The following is a 21489-nucleotide window of genomic DNA, read 5'->3' as shown; positions in this document are numbered from 1 at the left end:
CAGGTATTTAAGAGGCTACTCACAAATAGTTTGCAATGAAATGTAAATCTAGAAGAAACTTCAGAGTTCATGAAATTTATTGCATTGATTGGACCAATGAGAAAACAAGAGTCAGGATTGGTAAAATGACTTTCCTAAGGCAACACAACTGATATTCGCCACAACACTTGTATTCATTTTTTCTTACCCCAAATGCAATGTTCTATCTTCCATTGCACTTTGTCATTGTAAAGGTTAATGAATCATGAATAAGAGCTGCTTTATTTGCTAGTAATGTTCTGTTAATGTATTGTTATTTTATGTTTATTTAATCATAAGGCAAGTAAAAAAGAAAAAAAAAACATTACCAGAAATTTTCCCCTTTTAATGACTTCTTCTTTTAAACCATTACCTTCCATCTTGAAATCAATACTTTCTATTGGTTCCAAGGCAGAAGAGTGGTAAAGGATACTCAATGGGGGTAAAGTGACTTGGCCAGGGTCACACAGCTGGTAAGTGTCTGAGGCCAGATTTAAACCTAGGACTTCCCATCTCTAGGCCTGGTTCTCAATCCATTGAGTCACCCAGCTGCCCCCCACCCCTTTGAACTACTTCTTAAGTAGTGGGGTAGACATATTACAAGCTGGCTGAATCTATATGATACTATTTAATAACAGCTTGTGTGTAATAAATAGATATAAATATATAGAGAGACAGAGAGAAATACAGAGGGAGAGGAAGGGGAAGAGAGAAAAAGATTAAGTAATTTAAGATTTGCAAAGCATTTTTTAAATATAATCTCATTTTATATTTATAACAACCCTTTTACATGGGTTTTGTTATAATCCTAATTTGGCAATGGCAGACCTGAGACACAAAGTGATTAAATGAATTGGCCATGGTCACATAGCTGTGAAACCCCTCAGGTAAAAGTTTAACTCAAATCTTCCTGACTGGATTCAGTAATCTATTCACTGGGCAATCTAGCCTTCTATTACTAGTTTGGACTTATTGGATTTTTTACACAACATAAATGATCAATTCTCCAGGAACAGTATTTGAAAAGAAGATGTTGGCCCGGTTGTGGAATCCTCTGATTATAGTAACAAAGGAAATTTTTTATTAATTAATATTTTAATTAACTAATTAACTAATTAATATTTAACTAAATAATTAAAAGATTAAATGAGAATACATATAAATATATGTACATAATTTTACTATCTATTCATATCGAACTATATCTTTCAGTAATAATATATCTATTTACTATTGGGAAGATGTGGAGTCAAGAGTAGCTCATTAGAATGGAATTTAATGCAAGCAGATTTGGGAAAGTAATGCCATTGTGTCCATATTAATACGTTACCTTTCATTAACCTTGAAATTAACTATAGCTATTAGTTATCCTTTCTTTATTATTATTTTAAATTGTCCTTTTTCCTTTTCTTAAGAGAAAATGTGTGTGGATCAATACCCAAACATTTAATAACTATTGGTTTTATTCTAAACAGTTTTATTTTTAATTTATTTTTATTTTCTTGATCCTTTTTATCAAATGGTTTATTTATGCATCTGTCTGTGATTATTCTCATAGATACATTGTATATTCAAATATATGGATACATAAATATCAAGATAGATTTTCATTTAATATGTATTCTTTTTTAAAATATTTATTTATTTCATTTATTTATTTATTTGTTAAACATTATTTTATTTGGTCATTTCAAACATTATTCATTGGAAACAAAAATCATTTTCTTTTCCTCACCCCCCCATCTCACCACCTCTCCCATAGCTGGTGCATGATTCCACTGGGTATCATATGTGTCCTTGACTCGAACCCATTTCCATGTTGTTGGTATTTGCTCTAGATTGTTCATTTAGGGTCTCTCCTCAGTCATATCCCCTCCACCCCTGTAGTCAAGCAGTTGCTTTTCTTCAGTGTTTTTACTCCCACAGTTTATCCTCTGCTTGTGGATCGTGTTTTTTAGATCCCTGCAGATTGTCAAGAGACATTGTATTGTCCCTAGTGGAGGAGTCCATTACATTCTCTTGTACCACAGTGTATCAGTCTCTGTGTACAATGTTTTCCTGGTTCTGCTCCGTGGAATTCCTCCACTTTATTATTCCTTTTAGCACAATAGTATTCCATCACCAACATATACCACAATTTGTTCAGCCATTCCCCAATTGAAGGGCATCCCCTCATTTTCCAATTTTTGGCCACCACAAGAGTGCAGCTATGAATATTCTTGTACAAGTCTTTTTTCCTTATTATCTCTTTGGGGTACAAACCCAGCAGTGCTATGGCTGAATCAAAGGGCAGACAGTCTTTTATCGCCTTTTGGGCATAGTTCCAAATTGTCCTCCAGAATGGTTAGATCAATTCACAATTCCACCAGTAATGAATTAGTGTCCCTGCTTTGCCACATCCCCTCCAGCATTCATTACTTTCCTTCGCTGTTATGTTAGCCAATCTGCTAGGTGTGAGGTGATACCTCAGAGTTGCTTTGATTTGCATCTCTCTGATTATAAGAGATATAGAGCACTTTTTCATGTGCTTATTAATAGTTTTGATTTCTTTGGCTGAGAACTGCCTATCCATGTCCCTTGCCCATTTATCAATTGGAGAATGGCTTGATTTTTTGTACAATTGATTTAGCTCTTTTTAAATTTGAGTAATTAAACCTTTGTCAGAGGTTTTTATGAAGATTGCTTCCCAATTTGTTGCTACCCTTCTGATTTTAGTTACATTGGTTTTGTTTGTACAAAAACTATTTAATTTGATGTGTTCCAAATTATCTATTTTTGCATTTTGTGACTCTTTCTAAGTCTTGCTTGGTTTTAAAATCTTTCCCTTCCCAAAACTCTGACATGTATACTATTCTGTGTTCATGTAATTTTCTTATAGTTTCCTTCTTTATGTTCAAGTCATTCACCCATTCTGAATTTATCTTGGTGTAGGGTGTGAGGTGTTGATCCAAACCTAATCTCTCCCACACTGTCCTCCAAATTATGTATTCTTAAGATAGAACACATTTAAAGATCAAATACCTTTTAGAATAAGAATATATACACAAAAGATTAACTACATCTAGATGGATGGATATATATTTATGTGTATGTTTAGTTAATTTTGTATTTCTTACTCCTATGGAATACACCTTATTGTCTCAGATCATTAATGATGGTAAAAAGTTTGATGTTTTTTACTCTCCTTTCATATCATCTTCAAATTGCATTGTTTTAAACTCTTTATTCTCAAAGTTAATGCTCCTAATATACTCAATGTCATTGATATTGCTATAATGATCAGTTCTATGTCAAATAATTAAAAAATACTCTTGTAATGTACTTCTGTGTTTTAAATTGATATAACATATTTTGAAATTTTGTAAAGTCTGTTTAAAGCACATACATTTTATGGTGATTTGCATATTACAATGTGTAGAATATTATGTTAAGCACTGGAGGATACAAAGAAAGGTAAATACATAGTTCTGACCTTCGGAAATCTCACATTTTTACAGATGAGACAAGACACATATTCACATATGCATTTTTTAAAAACCCTTACCTTCTGTCTTGGAGTCAATATTGACTCCAAAGCAGAAGAGGGGTAAGGGTTAGGCAATGGGGGTCAAGTGACTTACCCAGGGTCACACAACTTGGAAGTGTCTGAGGCCAGATTTGAACCTAGGACCTCCCGTCTCTAGGCTTGGCTCTCAATCCACTGAGCAACCCATCTACCACCATGCATTTTTAATATACACAGTATAAGGAAAGTTTATTTCAGAGTGAAGGTACTAACACTGTGTGTATATGTGTGTGTGTGGCATCAACATTTTCTAGTAGGATATGAATTTGAGATCAGTCTTTAAAGAAACCAAGAAGAGGATGAAAATTCCAATCACCCAAGAATATCAATGAAAAATGTAGAGTCAAGAGAGAGAGAGTTATGATAAAAAACAAAAAGTCCTAGTGTAACTGGATCAACCTATATCAGGTATAAAGTATAATAAAAATATCAAAAGGGCTGGAAGAGGCTGTATTATGATGTTTTAACTTCAAAACAAAATATTTTATATTTGATTTTATAATAACATTTTTTGTGGAGATATGTGGCATGCTAAGATCTATACTTTAGGAAAACCAGTTTGGTGTCTCATAGAGTGGGAGACATAAGACAGGGAGACTCCCTAAAATGATATTATAAGAGTTCAGAAATGAGGGTCTGCACCAGGAAAATAGAAATATGTAGAGAAATTCACTCATGGGGGAGTTGTTATGTGATAAGGGAATAAGATATTTATTTAGGGTTTATTATAGTGCTAAACATTTTAAGAATATTATTTTATTTGAAAGAAAAGAAACAGCAAGACCTAACAAGAAATTGTATATATGGGATGAGTGTGAGGGATTAATCTTGTTAGTCTTGGACCCTGACAGTTAACTATGAAGTATGGATGAGGATAATGTTTTGTGGTGAAATATAAACTGTTTCAGACAAATCACATTTTTGATGACTTTAATATAGTCAGTTCAAGATATTTAATGAATAGTTGGTGATGGGTATATAGAGCTCATGATTAAAGTTCACACTATTTAGACTTTTGGTAAAAATAAATATATCTTAATATTATAGGAGGTATTTTTTGAATTGATGGCAGCTGATGAAGTCAACAAGGGGAATAATAGAAAGGGAGAAAAGGGGAAGGTTAAGGGCAAACTCAGGGAACAAATGTATTTAGAACATAACATGGTTGAAGATTCAGAAAAAGAGGCTCTGAAGGGTGTAATCTTCAGAAGGAAGTAGGTGAGGGAAGAACCATCAAAGTGTCATAAACCCAAGAAAGAAAGAAATATTGAAGGAAAGTTGTTGATTGATAGTGTCAAAGATTAAGAGGTCAAAATGATGAGCAAAGAAAAATAATATGTCTTCAATAATTCATGTTATTGACCATTTTGGAAATAAGATTTTATTAAATAATTAGGTCAAATGATGGCAGAGGGTTTAGATTTCAGTGAGTGGAAAAGTGGGAGTAACCCATATATAGAGAGTTCTCAAGAAATTTCTCAATGAAAGGTATGGGAGTTATGTAATGATAACTTCTGAGCAAAGTCATATGAAATGAGAGGACTGCTATGGTGAAGACAGGCATATTTGCCAGTACCAAAGAAAAAGTGGTATTTCCAATTACTGAAGGTTTATAGAGAAGTGATAATCGTCTACAGAATATTAGAAAGAATGGCATCAAGGATGCATGTAGAGGTGTTTACCTTGGAAAATGAATTATCTCTTCTCTATATATATGAGGCTAGAAGAAGGAAATATTAGGGAAAGATTTTCAAGTAATACAAGATGAGAAGAAGATGGGGATCTTGGCAAATGGACTGACTGTGGCATAGGGAAGTAATATGAAGTAAAGTTCTTAGCTGAGAGGACAGGAGAAGCTTAAGAATTTGTTGGGGGGAAGGCTGCTATGGTGAATGGAATGGTTCATGGATTAAAGAAGGGTAAAAGTATTACCTTCCTAAAAGACATCCTAGTTGAATTTATACAATAACAAAAGTCAAACCAAGTCAAAATTTCATGATTTTCTCAAAATCCATTTAACAGCAGGTGAATAGGAAATAAAGTATTGGATGATGTGAGTAGTTCAAGAAAGTAGTTTTATGGAACATAATTCATGATTGTAACAGGATTAAGCTATTTGAATGGGAATACATCATAGAACTGAACACTTACCAAAAGGGCAAGAGGACAGAAAGATAGTGTAGTGATAGTAGTTGTGAGGTCTAGGAAATAACTGAAGGATAGATTCAAGGTCATGATTAGGACAGAGAATTGCATTAGGGATCATAACGCAGAAGTAAAAATAGAATGATAAAGATTGTGATAAGATAAAGGAATTTTAAGTCATGAAATTGTGGGATGACATCAAGGGTTATATCATTTTCATATTTAGTAAATGTTGATTGGTATATTAGGTCAAGAGAACAGGTTAGATTGAGTGACTGAGAAATCAGGGTGCTTGAGGAAGTATCATTATACATGTTGAAGTACACTAATATGAAGACAAGAAATGAAGTAGAGAAAAAATATTGTGGAGTAGACACTGAATTACTGAAGTATGGAGACTTTTCCAAGTGTGGATAGATAGTAGCTATAAGAAACATGATTGGGTGATGAATTTTAAGTGAATGAATCTGAAAGGAGTACAGGTTAGTGAGAAATTACAAAGAGGGATAATATGGAAATGGTGATGTGGAACAAAGAAGATTCTGCATCCCCTCCAGAAAATTCAAGTCCACCCATATAAAGGAAAGTAAAGTCAGTAGTCAAAACTTTTGTCAGAGAAGAAATACCAAAAGGAAGACTCCAGATATTAGGCAGATGAAGAGGGAATATGAACAAAAAGATGCATTCAAGGCAAATTGTTAATAATAGCACAAATATTTCAGAGAATACATTGTAAAGTAGAGATGAATTTAGAAGGGAACATTTTGGATGGAGGATTAACGTTGATAAAAGTAAGAAAGCATAAAGGTGTAAATGGGGAGAGGGGTTACTACCATTACTGATTGTATGCGTAATTCAAACAATTTTCCCTTTTAAGGTAATGCATAGGATTAACATTGAGTGAGAGAGAAGTAAAATGTTTTGTCCTTTGGTCCAAACATATCTTGTTTATATGAAGTGGAAACATGGTCTAAAAGCAAGAGGCCAAGATCTGGTTTCTCAAGATTTGTTTTCATAGCCTCAATCTTCTAATTAGAAATATGCAATCTCAGCAAGGTTCATTAGCTCTCTAAGGCTTTCTTCTCTATAAAATGAAAAATGTCAACCAGATAATTTCTTAGTTGTCTTCCATCTCTCCATCCCTAGAGCATAAATTTAGAGATGATAAAACATTCCAAGGAGTAGAAATAGAAAGCTAAGATATCCACCTAATAGATAAGAGAAATGATACTATGAACTGGGGCTATAAAGCTATACTGCTTATATTCAGTTGAGTGGGGCCATATTCATATTTAAATACATAGAATATGGAGAAAATACAAATCAAGATAATTGGGGGTTTAGGTAAAAGGGAGCATCAAGTTGAGCAGAAACACATATTTTTATATTTTTAAAATATTAATTTAAGGAAGTAAGGATATTTACCCTGGAGAATAGGAGATTTAATGTCAGAGAACAAAAGGGGCATAAATGTTGTCTCAAAAGACTTGAAAGGACATCCTATGGATGAGACATATGCCTTATTTTGCTAGACCTCTAAGAGTAAAATTAGATACAATGAATAGTATTTGAAAAGAAGCATTTTCTATTTAATCAAGAAAACTTCCTATTTAAATTTTCAAAGAGTACATGATTCTATAGGCTATTGATTAACCTTCATAGAGATCTTCAGGTAGCAGGTATATAAACATATCTTGGACACCCAAAGTCGGAAATCTCTTTTGGGTTAAGCGGTTAGACTAGATAGCCTCATGATATCCTGCTATTACAGAAATTTGGTGCTATTAAAAGATAGCAAGAAAAGGAAATTAGCAAATGATGACAGTATAGTTAATAGTGTGAATTGGTCCTTGATATGTTGGTGTTGGAAATTTTGAGTACCAACAGATGTATAATACATACATATACACACAAACACAGAAACAAGTCCTCTTGCCCTTTGGGATGCCATCTGATGAAGGGACCCAAAACCAGTTCTACTCAGGAAGAAAGTAGTAATCTAGCCTTTTGAATAATTGCTCAATATCATTAGATTGTAGAATAGCTCTAGTTCAGTCCAATAAGTAGAGAAAAATTGCCCCCTTTTACTTAGTGATAGCTCTGTTTGAAACCAGACTACTCACTACACAGAGTTCATTTTACTTTGGAAAGAAATTTTTGTAACCACACTTTCCTCATAGCATTCTTCATGTCAGTGTTTCTCAGGGAATAGATGAGAGGGTTGAACATGGGGGCAATGATGGTGTAAAAGAGGGCAAATACCTTATCTTCATTGACAGAATTGCTTGTAGGGACATAAGTGAAGATGAGGGGCACAAAGAACATGAGGACTACAGTAATATGTGATCCACAGGTAGAAAGGGCCTTACGCCGACCCTCTGAGGAGTGAGTCCTCAAGGTGGTTAGGATAATGATGTAAGAAATGATCAAAGCCACAAAGGTCAAAATGGACAGAATTCCAGTTGTGCCAATTATCGCAATAATAAACAAGAAAGTATCTGTGCAGGCCAGCTTTAGCAAAGGAAACACATCACAGAAATAATGGTCTATTTTATTGGGGCCACAGAAAGGCAGCTGCACAGCAATCAATACTTGCATGATTGAATGAAGGAATGCCCCTATGCAGGAGGCCACCACAATTAGATAGCATACCCGTCTACTCATGATGACCATGTAATGTAGTGGCTTGCAGATGGCAACATAGCGATCATAGGCCATTGCCACCAAGATAAAGATCTCTGTGGCACCAAAGAAGTGAGCATAGAACATCTGGGCCATGCAGTTGTTATAGGAGATGGTCGTTCTCTGAGACAACAAATTCACAATTAGTTTTGGAGCAACCGTGGAGGTGAAACAGACATCCATGAAAGATAAGTAACTTAGGAAAAAGTACATGGGCTGTTCACTGAGTTGACTAAATCTGATGGTGGTCAGGATGAAGAAATTCCCCAGCAAGATCACAAGATAGCAAAACAAAAAGAAAACAAAACAAGTTTCCTTCATTTCTTGATTATTGAACAGACCCAACAGGATAAATTCAGTGACGTTGTTTTTATCCCCCATGACTTCAGTACTGAGATGAGTCTATAAAAGACAAGTTAATATACCTAAAACTAGAAAAATTCAGAGATAATATTAGTTATTCATTAAACATTGCCACTGACAATCAGGAATTGACCTTATGATCAAGGAAGAGAAGAAGATGATATTTATTAAATTCTTAATTTCATTTCAATATTCTGTCAACAAGATTGCTTTAGTTTATACATATCTAGAGTAAGTGCTAAGTATTAGAGTTAAATAGAAAAACAAAAAGTTGGGCCCTGCCTTAAATAAACTCATTTTATAAAAAGGCAGAAAATATCTAGAGTCACATGTATATACCATATCTTTTCCATCTAGCTAAGGATGGACAGATATTTAGATAGTAACATCCATTTATATCATATAACCATTTATTTCTCTAGTCATCTTCCTATTCAATCACAGATTAATTGCAGGGGGAAGGCATTAGGTGAGGGGTTGGGGTGGAAATCAGACAAGCCTTCTGCAGCAATTGGGATTTGAGAAATCTTAACAGAAGTCAAGGAGATAAAGAGGAAAAGGTAAGGAGGGAAAGCATTCTGGGCATGGGTCACAGCAATTAAAGTAATAGTCAGATAAGAGTTTTAGGGAGGAGGAACAATGCTAGCCTAGTGTAGCTTGATCACAGAGGATATGTAGCGGAACAAATTATAAAATGACTATAAATGTAGGGGGAACCAGGTTTTGAAATACTTTGAATGCCAACAAAGAGAGTGTTGTTTTTGACCTGGAGGCAATATTGAGTTACTGCAATTTTTTAGATTAGAAAATGACACAACTGATCTGTGGTTTGTGAAAATTATTTTGTTAGCTGAGAAAAGAATGCATTTGAATGAAGAATTGAGTCAGAAAGACTTTCACCATACTTCAAATATGAGATATGACTCAGGGTGGCAGCTGTGTAAGTAGAGAGAGAGGACATATGTAGGAGATTCTGGAAAGGTAGAAATAGCAAGAATTGACATTATATTTGATATTTTTGGTAGATGAGTGGAGTAAAGGATGATATGAAGGTTGTGAGCCTATGTAACTAAAAGGATAGTAGGTTGTCAGATCCATAAAGACATCTCAGGCCCATTGAGGCACAAGCCAGAAAAAAAACATTTTGTAATATCTGCCTAGACCTGGCAAGAACTGATCATGAAATCGTAGGTCCAACAAATCTTGATTTGAGTACATCCGACTTTCCTCATTAGTTTTCTTAATTGTCTTAAAATATTTTTGATGGCTTAAAATATTATTGAATAGGCAAATATAACCTTAAGCTTTATTTCTATACAGAACAATCTTACTTATCTTATGCTTGGCATCTCAAGACATCTTTATGTTAGAGAAAACAGAGTGAAGTAGAAGAAGATTTGTAGATTAGCATTGATGAATGTATCTACTTCTTCATGTGGCTGTATACTTTAAGTGGCCTGCATATTCTGATGAGGACAGCATACTCTTAATTGACATAGAAAAGATGAGTACTTCTGACATGTAACCTTTTACTGATATATATTTGTTCATAGAATGTATAAATACTACACTTAAATGCCCAATATACTAGGACTCCATGACACATTCACAAGCCTCCCTAGGTCCTATGTATTGATCTCTGCATGTCTCTTGTCTGTCTCTGTCTTTCTGCTCTCATCATGTCTCTGTCTTTTGCTCTCAGCTCAGCTCCTTATCTCATTGTATCTCTACATTGTAATTTGACTTCTCTGCTGTCTGAGCAAGCCAGCACTGTCCATGCCTTGAATTTTAGCCTCCATAGACACACAAGCAGTTGAGGCTGGTTTCTCCTTACCCGTAGCAGCAGCTGCCAAAACAAAAGCATTTCTCCATCTTGTGACAATAAGCCACTAAGATTAATAGAAAAGTTTAAAGTAATGGAGTGTTTGTGGAGAAAATGAGTTCTAATTTTAGACATATGGAGTTTAAGATGCCTTTAGGATATCTAGTTCAAAATTTAAGGAAGGCAATTTGTTAGTCAGTACTCTACCCATTACTCTAGATGAATATATTGATCTGAGTCATGTACATGAAAGTGATAATTAAATCTATGGGAGCTGTGAGTAGGTAAATATAGAGCAGAGTGGTGGAAAAGAAAACATTCTTAGGGTACCCCTCAAATCAGTGGTGTGAGTTAGATTGTGATCCATAACGAGATTATTCTGATAAATTACCTCACATCCATAAAATTGCTGAAGATGATGAAAGATAGGAAAATTCAGTTTTGGAAAGGTTGTGGGAGGACAGCATATCATTCCAGGGGTGATAGCACTGTGGTACAGCAATTCTGGAAAACAATTTAATAATAAACAAATTTATGTTATTGTTCATATCTTTTGATCTGATGATGCATCACTATATTTTACATTGAAAGAATTATAAACAAGAAAATAATAACCACTTGGACAGGAATTGGGAATCATAGCAGGGAGAGAGTGAGAGAAGGAGAAAGAAATCAAGGAAGTGTGAAAATATTTTTATTAAATGAACTTAAATATCTAGTTCTGTAATGAGAATGTGAAAAGAATAAGATGATTGTAAAATTTATTAATATTATAAACTCAAGTCAGCTTGATTTAAATATATTTTACATTTATAGTCAAAAATTCTTCATTTGAATTCTTCCACTTGAATAAGGGTAGGAACCAGGGCAAACCACTTCACCACTGATGTGCTCAGTCTCTTCATCTGCAAAACAAATCTGTTGGATTTTAATCTGTAATGATGTCTTAGGTCCTTTTTTGACCTGAATTTTTGGTCCTATGTTCACATTTAAAATTTTCTTTATGTATTTGTATATAGCATGTTTTCTGGTAGGTTCATTAGTAGTGCTTTCTTAAGTCATGTATATTGACAAAAAATTTCCATGCTCAAAAACAGATGGAAAAACATTTCATTTGGACAAAAGACAATGTTTCAAATATATAATGATGCTCATTTGTCCAAATTATGGCTAGATGGGCCAACTAATTAATTATTCCATCAATATGAATGCCTTTGATGAAAACTAATGACAGAGAATGCATTAAGAGAAAAAATTAATTAGGGAATATAAATAGATTTTTTGGATTTGAGAAATTTCATAGAGCTTTCAATGATTTTAGACTCCTCCCTTAAATGCAAATCTCATATCTTTAGAAGTAATATTTATCCAGTGATACTAAATATCTATACATAATGGCATACCATAATCAATTAAGAATCAATTATAGCTGATTAAAAGGGAAATATATGATCCTTTCTGAAATATAAAGTTAGATATTGGAGTTTCAAAAAGCAAGAAAGGAGAAAAACAGAGGAACACTTTAATTTGGACACTAATATAAAAATGGCAAAATTTTAGAGGAAGCTCTCCTGTACATTAAGTATATACTTCTGAAGGTTATGGGAAAGTATTGAAACCTGCAGCACAAAATAAGAAGGTATGAATGGGACTTAATATACATTGCTGGATAGAGTACTTCCATTGATGAGAGAGTGGGCACCCTGAAAAAAAGAATTATAATCTATTAAATATAATTAAGATAATTTTATTCTCCACAAGTGAATAAAAGTGTTGTTACCCTGCATGATAACTTCTCATGTCTTTATACTTCTATTTTTAGCATCATAATATATTTCATTTATACAATACTTATAAATTAAAAGTTTTTCCCTTAATCTTTTCTATTACCTTGTGAGAAAGAAAATGTAAAAATTATTCCCATTTATAGATGAAAAAACTAGCACATAGATAATGAGTATTAACAGCTAAAATATCAAGTAGCCATTGATAATCATTTCCCTTAAATTCCAATGTTATGTCCCTCAAAGTACTCTACTTCATATTACTTATAAAGGAACTTAAAATGAGTTTTTTTTCCCCTTTAGTTTATATCTAGGAATGCATTGGTTCATTATTTGGAAGCCCAATATTGGACATCAAATATGTAAAGTCCAATGTAATGTACAATAAAAATAAGTAAATTTTGGAGGAAATGATTCTTTTTATTCAATGAAACACAAGTCCAGGTTTACTTGGACATTGATTTAAAAGCTATTTGAAATCACCACTGAATTTCTTACATTCCTCCTTGTGTAAAGACCAAAGAAAATATCATGATTCATAAGGAAACAGCACATTAATTATGCTATAGCTCATTTGCCACAGTAGGGATGTGCAACAATAAAAAATTTAAGGAAAAATTATACATTAAATCAACAGATTTGGAAAGTTCATGGAAAGGAATTGAGGCCATCACAACTTGTCACTGTGAAACACGGTATTCCATAATGTCTATAATATCAATATAATCGTGCTTATGAAGTCTTGAATTTAAATTCTAATTCATCAAAATGAGAATCATAAATACATGTGACTGATTTAGCAGAACAGGGACTAACTGATTCATTTCTAAAAGGTCATCTCTCTTTCATTGCCATAATTCTAAAAGCAACCCTCCCCAACCCACCCCCCAGCCCTTGGAAGGAAAAGTAGTTTTTTAGCACAAGACAAGTTTCTAGCGGAAATATTGACTATAAAGGCATCATAAAAAGATTGAAAAGAATTTGTATCAGTGTGACCATACTCTCAAATGACCCTCAGGGAAATGGACTGAATATCTTGATGAATTTATCTCTGCATCCCCCAAAACCCCTCATATCTAAGCAATGTTCTTTCAGAGGCTCTGTTGATAGTTCACTTTAAAAAATATTATAGACACCATTTTTGAGAGAATCAAAAATTCTACCATCAACTGGCTATACTCTTCTCTTCAATTATTTATGTTTCATATGAATTTATAATTCTACACCATGTTATAAAATATGGTGATCACATTGTCTGAAAAATGTCATTGTCTAATTTCCACTTACTGAGCCAATATGGTAATAAAGAAAGTATATTCTTTCAGGTTTCAGAGAATAGGAATTTAAATTTTACCTCAGCCTTTCCTGTTATTTTTCTGAAGTCATTTAACCAGGGTGGCTATGTGGCTTAGTAAGTAGAGAGCCAGGCCTGGAGGCAGGAAGTCATGGTTTCAGATTTGACCTTAGACATTAAATGCCTGTTTGAACATGAACAAGTCACCTAACTCCATTTGCCTAGTCTTTACTGTTTTTTTCTGCCTTAGAACTAATAACCTTTAGTATCAGTTCTAGCATTTTACCTTTTATGTGGTCAGTTTCCTCCACTGAAAATAGATCAGGTTAGATTATATGATCTCTATTATCCTTTTCAACTCTAAATCTGTGATGCATTGTAGTTTATTTTTCTCATCTCTCATTTTGTGTAAGAATTAATTGATTGAGAGGGACCAATCTCATAAGTTATCTGGTTTTGTATCTAGGATTTTTGTTCTGACATGGACTAACTATATAACTTTGTCCAATTTGCCTTCTTTATCTATATTTCAATAACATTATATAAACAATTACATCAAGAACTCTGCCTTTATTGGAAGGGATAAATAGAAAATATTATTTTATGCTAGGAACTTACATATTGTCAGTGTCCCTTCTCCACTCTACTTCTGGAAATAACTTCTTGGATTCTCCATTATACACCATAAGCAAGTCAAGTTGTCAAAAATGCATAGAACAGTCGACTCAAAGTGAGGAAAAACTAGGATCATGTCATTCCTCTGCCACTTTTCAATTCTGTCTTCTTCTCCAAACTAAATAGCTTCTTTGACCCTTGGTTTCTTCATGTGTGAAATGGAGAAAGTTGGTCCTGAAGTAAGATCTTCCATGAGTGCTATGAAGGAACCTCAAGTGAGATAAGAGATAGAAAGTTTTTTAGATAGACTTTAAATAAAATTAATAAATAAACAATCAATGATTCACCATATTAACAAGGACAGAGGAAAAATAAAAATGACTAAAAATCTCAGCTTATCTTCAGATAATGACATGAAAAAAAATACTCGAAATGAAAATCTCATATAGAGTTAGTGTCTAACCTCATATTCTGAGACATTCAACACTAAATAATATATTGATAAAATTGCAAAAATATATATTTTGGATGACTCAATGAAACAAATTGATGCTCTCTAATTTTTCCCCCAAGTACAAAGTCATATCATTTCTTATTCCTTATTCTGTGTAAAATTAAGGTCATTTACCAGACTTCTTCTAACTCAGATATTCTGCATTTAGTTGTCTCTCAGGAAAACCCACTGTTCTTTGGTCCTTGCCAACTTGGACATACTGTTTCCTAATGCTACTCTTAGTTCTATCATTCCAATGTTGTTAAGTACTATAGTTCTTTTCATTATTCAAGTTCTATGTTATATAGTAGTACATTTCACTCCTCTAAATACACTAACTTTGAGATCTCACAGAAAATTGTACTGAAAAGATTAAAGAGAGGCATTTATAGTCACCAGAGTAATTTTAGGACTAATCCCCAAGGCATTTCCTGGCTGGCTTGTTTAAGATCAGTGACATATATTTCATGCTTGCATAGTGATTTAAAATTGAATTCTATCAAACTGAGTAAATATTTAACTCTAATATTAAATGAATAATTTTTGAAAATTAAAAAATACATCTTGATAAACCCTGGAATACATCCCTTTTCAGTATTCTCTGCTCCTTCTCTTTTCTGCTTGGAGAACTTGACAGTCCAGGCAGCATAACTGTTTTTTTTTTCCTACCCTGAATTTGCTGGCTAGCTCATTTCCAACAATCTTTGTACTCCATTTGTTAAGGGGCTTGAGGAGAGGTTGGTTTTTGAGTTTGTCCTGGAGGTTGGACTAGTAAACCAACCTTTGGTGGGACTATGGGGTAACCTGAGTCTTTACACTGGGCCAGGAGCATATTATCTCTTTGTTTATTTAGTAATAAATATTCTTCTTCTTAGGCATTGAACATCATACAAACCACATCTTTAACTATAATTGATGCAAACTTTATTGAATAAAATTTTAGCAAAATTGTTAAAATAGTATATTCAGGTTAAATAAAACATCTGCCATAAACCTCTGTGAAACAGAGCATCTTTTCATTTGTACATTTCTCAAATTGCATGGACTGCACCCATGCAGCCTCCTCTGCCTGCCATATTCCTCCCTAGAACTTCCATTTGAAGAAGTCCCCTCAAATAATGTTTGGGTCACTAATTACATCTAATTTTCTTCAGATCTTGGGGGTGTTCAAAGAGGATAAATACCTCTGACTTGAGTTTGCTAAATTATTTTCAGGGTTGCTCATCCACCTTTCAAATATGGCTGCAGACACTTTCAAGCTGTATGACTCTGGGCAAATTACTTAATTTTGTTTTTCTCACTTTCCTAATTTGTAAAATGAGCTAGAAAAGGAAATGACAAACTTCCAGATTTTTACCAAGAAAATCCCAAATGTGGTGAAGAACCTAAAAAAAAATCTAAAGTAAAATATCCAATTTTGGTGTCATCCTCTCACCCTACTGTCATGTGTGGCCCAATGAAGCTGTATAATGCCCAGCAACAATAACCCAGTAAAATCCTTTTGCCATATGGGTTATAACAGACTGAGAGTAACCAGAGGTTAGGAGGATTATCTCACCACCAGAAGTGGCTTCTTCCAGTGACAGGTGAATGAGAATATTTTTTCTCAAAGACATGAAGACAGTTGAAGCAGATTCAGTTGATAGCTTAGAACATGGTCAGGTATGGTGGTGACAATGTCACTAACTGCATCCCAGACTTTCATCAATCACCCTGACCTTTGTTTTGCCACTGGAATTTGTCAACCTAAAAAAAGACAACTACCACATTACTTTTATTAAAGGGTCTTAAATCACAGTTAGAAAGATTGTATTCTGAATTCCACTTCAGCACCAAACAGAAGTAGTTGGGTTCCAAATTTAATAAAGAAAAAAGAGGGATTACATAGTATTTTGGGAACATAGGAACTCAGACCCATACAACTGACTGATGTGACATAAAAGAAATAAATGATAAATGTTGGGTGGGATGTGGCAAAATTGGCACATTTATACACTGCTGATGAAATCATGAACTTATCCAACCATTCTGCCCCTCAAATTACAAAATTATTCATAAACTTTCATCCAGTAATACCACTACTAGTTCCCTCTCTGCCTCATGGAGATTAAAAAATTAAAAATATGAACTATTTGTATATAAATACTTATGGCAATTGCTTTTAGTAGTGACAAAGATGGCAAACTGATGAGATGCTCATCATTTGGATAAAAGTTGAATAAGTTGTGGTATATGATTGGAATGGAATAGTACTGCACTAAAAAAAATGATCATCAGAAAGATTGCAGAAAAATCTAGAGAGATCTACCTGAACTTATTCAGAGTGAGATGAACAGAGCCAAGAGAACATTATACATAGCAACAGCAATATTGTAAGATAAACAACTGTGACTGATCCAAAGAAAACCCCAAAGGACTTAAGAAATATGCTATTCACCACCTTAGAAAGAACTGTTGGAGTCTAAATAGAAACTAAAGCAAGACATTATCAAAATTATTTTCTCCATTAATTTTTTCTGCTTTAAGGGAAATGTGTCTTTTTTATATGATGAAACTATAAATATGAATTGCATTATAGCATCTGTACAATCTATGTCATATTACCTAACACCTCAGGGAGAGGGAATAGAAGGAGGGAGAGAGAACATGAAAGACAAAATTTCATTTTTTGTAAAATTTTTAAATTGTATCTAATATAATCTGGGGGAAAAAACCCTTTAATTGTTGTCTGGAAGAGAGAGAGTGAGGCTGATGACTTTGTGCAACTCTGACTCACTTAAATGCAATTCAGGGAAAAGTGAAGCTATCCCCCCAAATCATTGGTCCTCTGACAAAGATGAACAAGCCTCCCACTCAGAAACTACAGTTGTCCATTTTAGCTCTTTCATTCATTGTATCCTTCCACACCACCCTCTACATATGGATTAGGATTTAAGCCCCTAGAGATCAGGGATTTTCTTTTTCTTTATATGTGATAAAAGAGAAACAACTGAGCAAAGATATGAAAAGAACTGACTTTATTGTATGAGCTGAAGATCACAAAACCCAGAGTTTATGGACAGGCAGGATGGATTGAGAACCTGAAGACTAGACATTGCAGATACTTATAACATAAATAGAAGCATTGGCAGTGCAAAAATGAGCGTGTCTGAAGCCAAGTGTTCTTAGTGATGGGGGCCTCAGTGGGAGCTTCTTCTATTGCATAACAGATGGTTGGTAACTGAGTTTATAACCCTAGAGTTAGTGGTCAAAGAGAGAGAGTGCACTGCCCATGGTCAAAAGTGCACATAAAATTAATATTGCTTTGATTTCTGACATAGCACACTTTGTGATCATTTCTTGATTATTCCTACTCTTATATACAGTCATTCAATGTTATCAATATCCATAGCCTCTAGAGCTATCTTTTACTATAAAACCCAGAGCAACATTCATTAACAAAAGCATTGTAAGCTAATTAATTTAATTTCTCTTTTCATATGGGTCAACCAATATTTAGCCTAGCGCTCAATCCATATAAAGTACTAAATAAATGTTTTATCTAACTCATAATCCAATCAAAGAGGATGGAATAAGAATAGGATGTATATTTAAATTAATAATTTAAGGTTAGTTCAATATTAATTGCAAGAATAATTGAACATATTAATTAAAAATATTGAAAATCATAATATTAATAGATGCAAAAAAAGCTTTTCACAAAACAAAAAGAAAACAGGGGAAAAAACTTTACTTGAATGTAATAAATTCTATTTTCAAAGAACTCTCATTATATATAATGAGGGAAAAATACAGATCATCCTAATGAGCTTATGAGTAAAGCAGAAATATTCTTTGTTGTCATTATAACATGACCTAGTTTGAGAACTACTAGTGAAAACAATGATAGGAGTGGGAGGATGAAATATGGTAGATAGTTTTGATGGTAGGTTTGTAGAAGTTAGATGTCAAGGGTTGATGGTTACTTGATACCCCACAGTGAGGATAGGCCCTACAGGCCTTTCATAGCCCCAGAACACTGATCTGATTCTTAGACCAGGTTCAAAAAACCAAAGACAGGGTTTATTTTTTATCCACTGAAGCAGGATGGGCAGATTAGGAAATAGGAATCCCTAATCTAAGAAATTCTTACTAAACCTTCACCCTTTATAAGACCCCTGAAAAGGTTTGCCTTCATTTCTTCCAGCTGCCTAGTTCACTACTCCATCTGACTAGAAATTCCCGGCTATCTAACTAAGTGATTTAATAATCTAATAATCCTCCCAGATAACATTTGGTTAGATATTTATAGTTCGTCAGAGTTAAGTTTAATCTTTTATGAGTGGGTCCAATCCTAGTTCAGTTGGGCCCAAAATGGCTTCAGGCCTTCCCCCACAGTCAGTTTACTGACTTGCTGGCAGAAATCTCCATAGCAGTCAGGAAAGCTCTCTCAGGACACAGGAACATGAGTAGATAACAAAATAGGCAGGATTTATCCAACTGTACACCAAGAGAGCTAGCTTGGGCTTCCACGGGAGAGATATCAAACCCCCACTTATCTCATACAGATTGCAAGCAGAAGGAAGTAGTCCCTTCAGGCTCTTACAGAAACAGGAAACCAAAAAGCCCCTGGCTGATCTCTGTGTCCCCTTTTCTATGTTCCCCATATTCTAGAACAGAGCCTAGCTAGTTCTGCAGCATGTGGTAAATCCAACAAACTGATCTTTGTGCAAAGTCCTTCTCTTACCTGTTTGTACCGATTTCTTTTCCTTTCCTCATTACATGGCCGAGCTCCATAAGAGTTGGAAGGGAGGAGGTTAAAGTGCTAATGGTTATGGTTTGCTTTGTCCTGAACTCATTGTTTTGCACTACTTTGTATAAGTTTATCCACCTGCATTGGGGGTGGAAATTAGTTTGTAGTTAAATATTTAGGTAATCTATAATGAACCACATATTTTAATGCATATTAAAATGTATTTGTTATAATATACATAATATTCTTATTTCTTATTAGTTTATTAATAATTTTATTAATTTGATACATAATTTATGAGAATAAAAGGCTTCAAAGATTGTTAAAAGAGGTAACAATGCAATGATAAATTAGGGATTATTAGCAACATAATCTTGAGTAAAAATATAACTATTAACTTGAGAATATTTTATATATTTAATTTTGCTAAAGTAATAATAATAGGATACAATATCTGAAATTTGATTTTTGTATCTCCTAACGAGGAGATAATTTAAAATGTAAAAGACTTCATAAAGAAAGGAGGTTTAATCAAAGAAAAGTTAATTCACTAGTTTTTCTTTGTTAATTTTCAAAATGACAATTTCTTAATAAAAATTATATATATATATATTATATATTTAAAAACTCCTTACAATTTTGGTCATATATTTGAAGTATTTCTGGCTAACAGATTCTTCAATTTTAAAGTAAGTGACAAAAATGAAAACTAATCATTCCCGTAAATCTATTTGTTGTGATATAGGGTAGACATAGTGACATAACTGGGTACTTTTGTCATTTCCTAACAATAGCAAGTGTTTATATATATAATACTTTAAAGTTTGAACAGTGTTTTACAAATATCATCTCCTTTTTATCTTTACAACAACCATGAGAGTTGGGTGCTGTTTCTACCACAAATTCACAAATAAAGAAAGTCAGAATAAGGAAAAATGAATTGATGAAGGTCATTCAAACAATAAATATTTGGGGCCATATTTTAACTTAGGTCTACCAAACTCCTTGTGTGAAGAGAGAATTATCCTCTATGAGTTTATTTTCAGTAAAATCCATCAGTGACCTTTAATTTAAACAAATCAAGAACTTAAAGTAGTCCTGTTTAGCACCTAGCTAACCAATAAGTAAGAGAATTCACGAGCCACTTACTGAAGAAAGCTCACACCTCCATGACCACTGACCTCCCCTGGGCAGTGCTAGACAAATTGTGAGGCTGTGATTGGTTCCTGTGAAGTGGGGGAGCAACAGGTAGTGACATCAAGAAATCTACTTTAAAAAGGCCTGCCCAAGCCTTCATTCACTCACTCTGCATTGGTAACCCAAGTTGAAGGGAGATTCTTCTTGAATATGTAAGAGTAAAAATGAATGAATTCTCCAAGTATTTAATGACAGCAAAGTGAGAGAGAAAGGGGTTCCTTCAGCCAAGTGAGCAGAACAAAGAGCCAGAGACCTAGCAGCCTGACACACTGGAGCCAAAGCAAAAGTCCCAAAGCCCCACCTCCCCCTTCTGTGGCTTGGGTTTCAGCAAACTCATAAACAAACCCACGTTAGGGTGCAACACAGAGATGCAAGACAAGGGAACCCCAGGAAGAGTAAAGAATGCTGGGAAACAAAGACCCCAGTGTACAATTTTGTACAATTTGTTTTTAAATGAACAGATTCATACTGCACTGGTGAGAATGGTTGAAGGAAGCCTCTTGGAAGGAGTCACACTGTCCTAGACTTGTTCTTGTTGTAACTTTCTATGCTAGAGAGTGACTTGGACTGAAGGAAGAGGATTGCATTGGTGGATTTCTGGCTGAAGATGCCACCAGGATTTCCAGGTGGAGATTGGGATTTGAGGGAGTACTTACTGGGTACTGAGTCAGACTTTACCAGATCAGCACTTAGGCTGGTAGGCTAGACAAGACTGTCTCCTTCCTACATTTCTCACTTTCAATATCTCTACCTTGTTGTAAATAAAAGCTGATAACAGT

The 21489-nt window shown here is 34.1% G+C and overlaps 1 protein-coding gene across 1 annotated transcript; it reads right to left on the bottom strand.

The window, feature by feature from the left end:
- Window positions 1-7861: 7861 nt before the first annotated feature.
- Window positions 7862-8791, bottom strand: LOC100618443 (olfactory receptor 4P4-like). Its single transcript, XM_007497451.1, has one exon. It carries the CDS (start codon window positions 8789-8791, stop codon window positions 7862-7864), a length of 930 nt encoding a protein of 309 aa, XP_007497513.1.
- Window positions 8792-21489: the final 12698 nt, after the last annotated feature.

Source organism: Monodelphis domestica, chromosome 6, assembly GCF_027887165.1.
Source record: "Monodelphis domestica isolate mMonDom1 chromosome 6, mMonDom1.pri, whole genome shotgun sequence".
Taxonomy (NCBI): Eukaryota; Metazoa; Chordata; class Mammalia; order Didelphimorphia; family Didelphidae; genus Monodelphis; species Monodelphis domestica.
This window is presented reverse-complemented; position numbering and strand designations above follow the sequence as displayed.

Bases quoted from the DNA above. Each gene is read 5' to 3' on its own strand.
- LOC100618443 (XM_007497451.1), bottom strand. From the start codon at position 8,791: ATGGGGGATAAAAACAACGTCACTGAATTTATCCTGTTGGGTCTGTTC.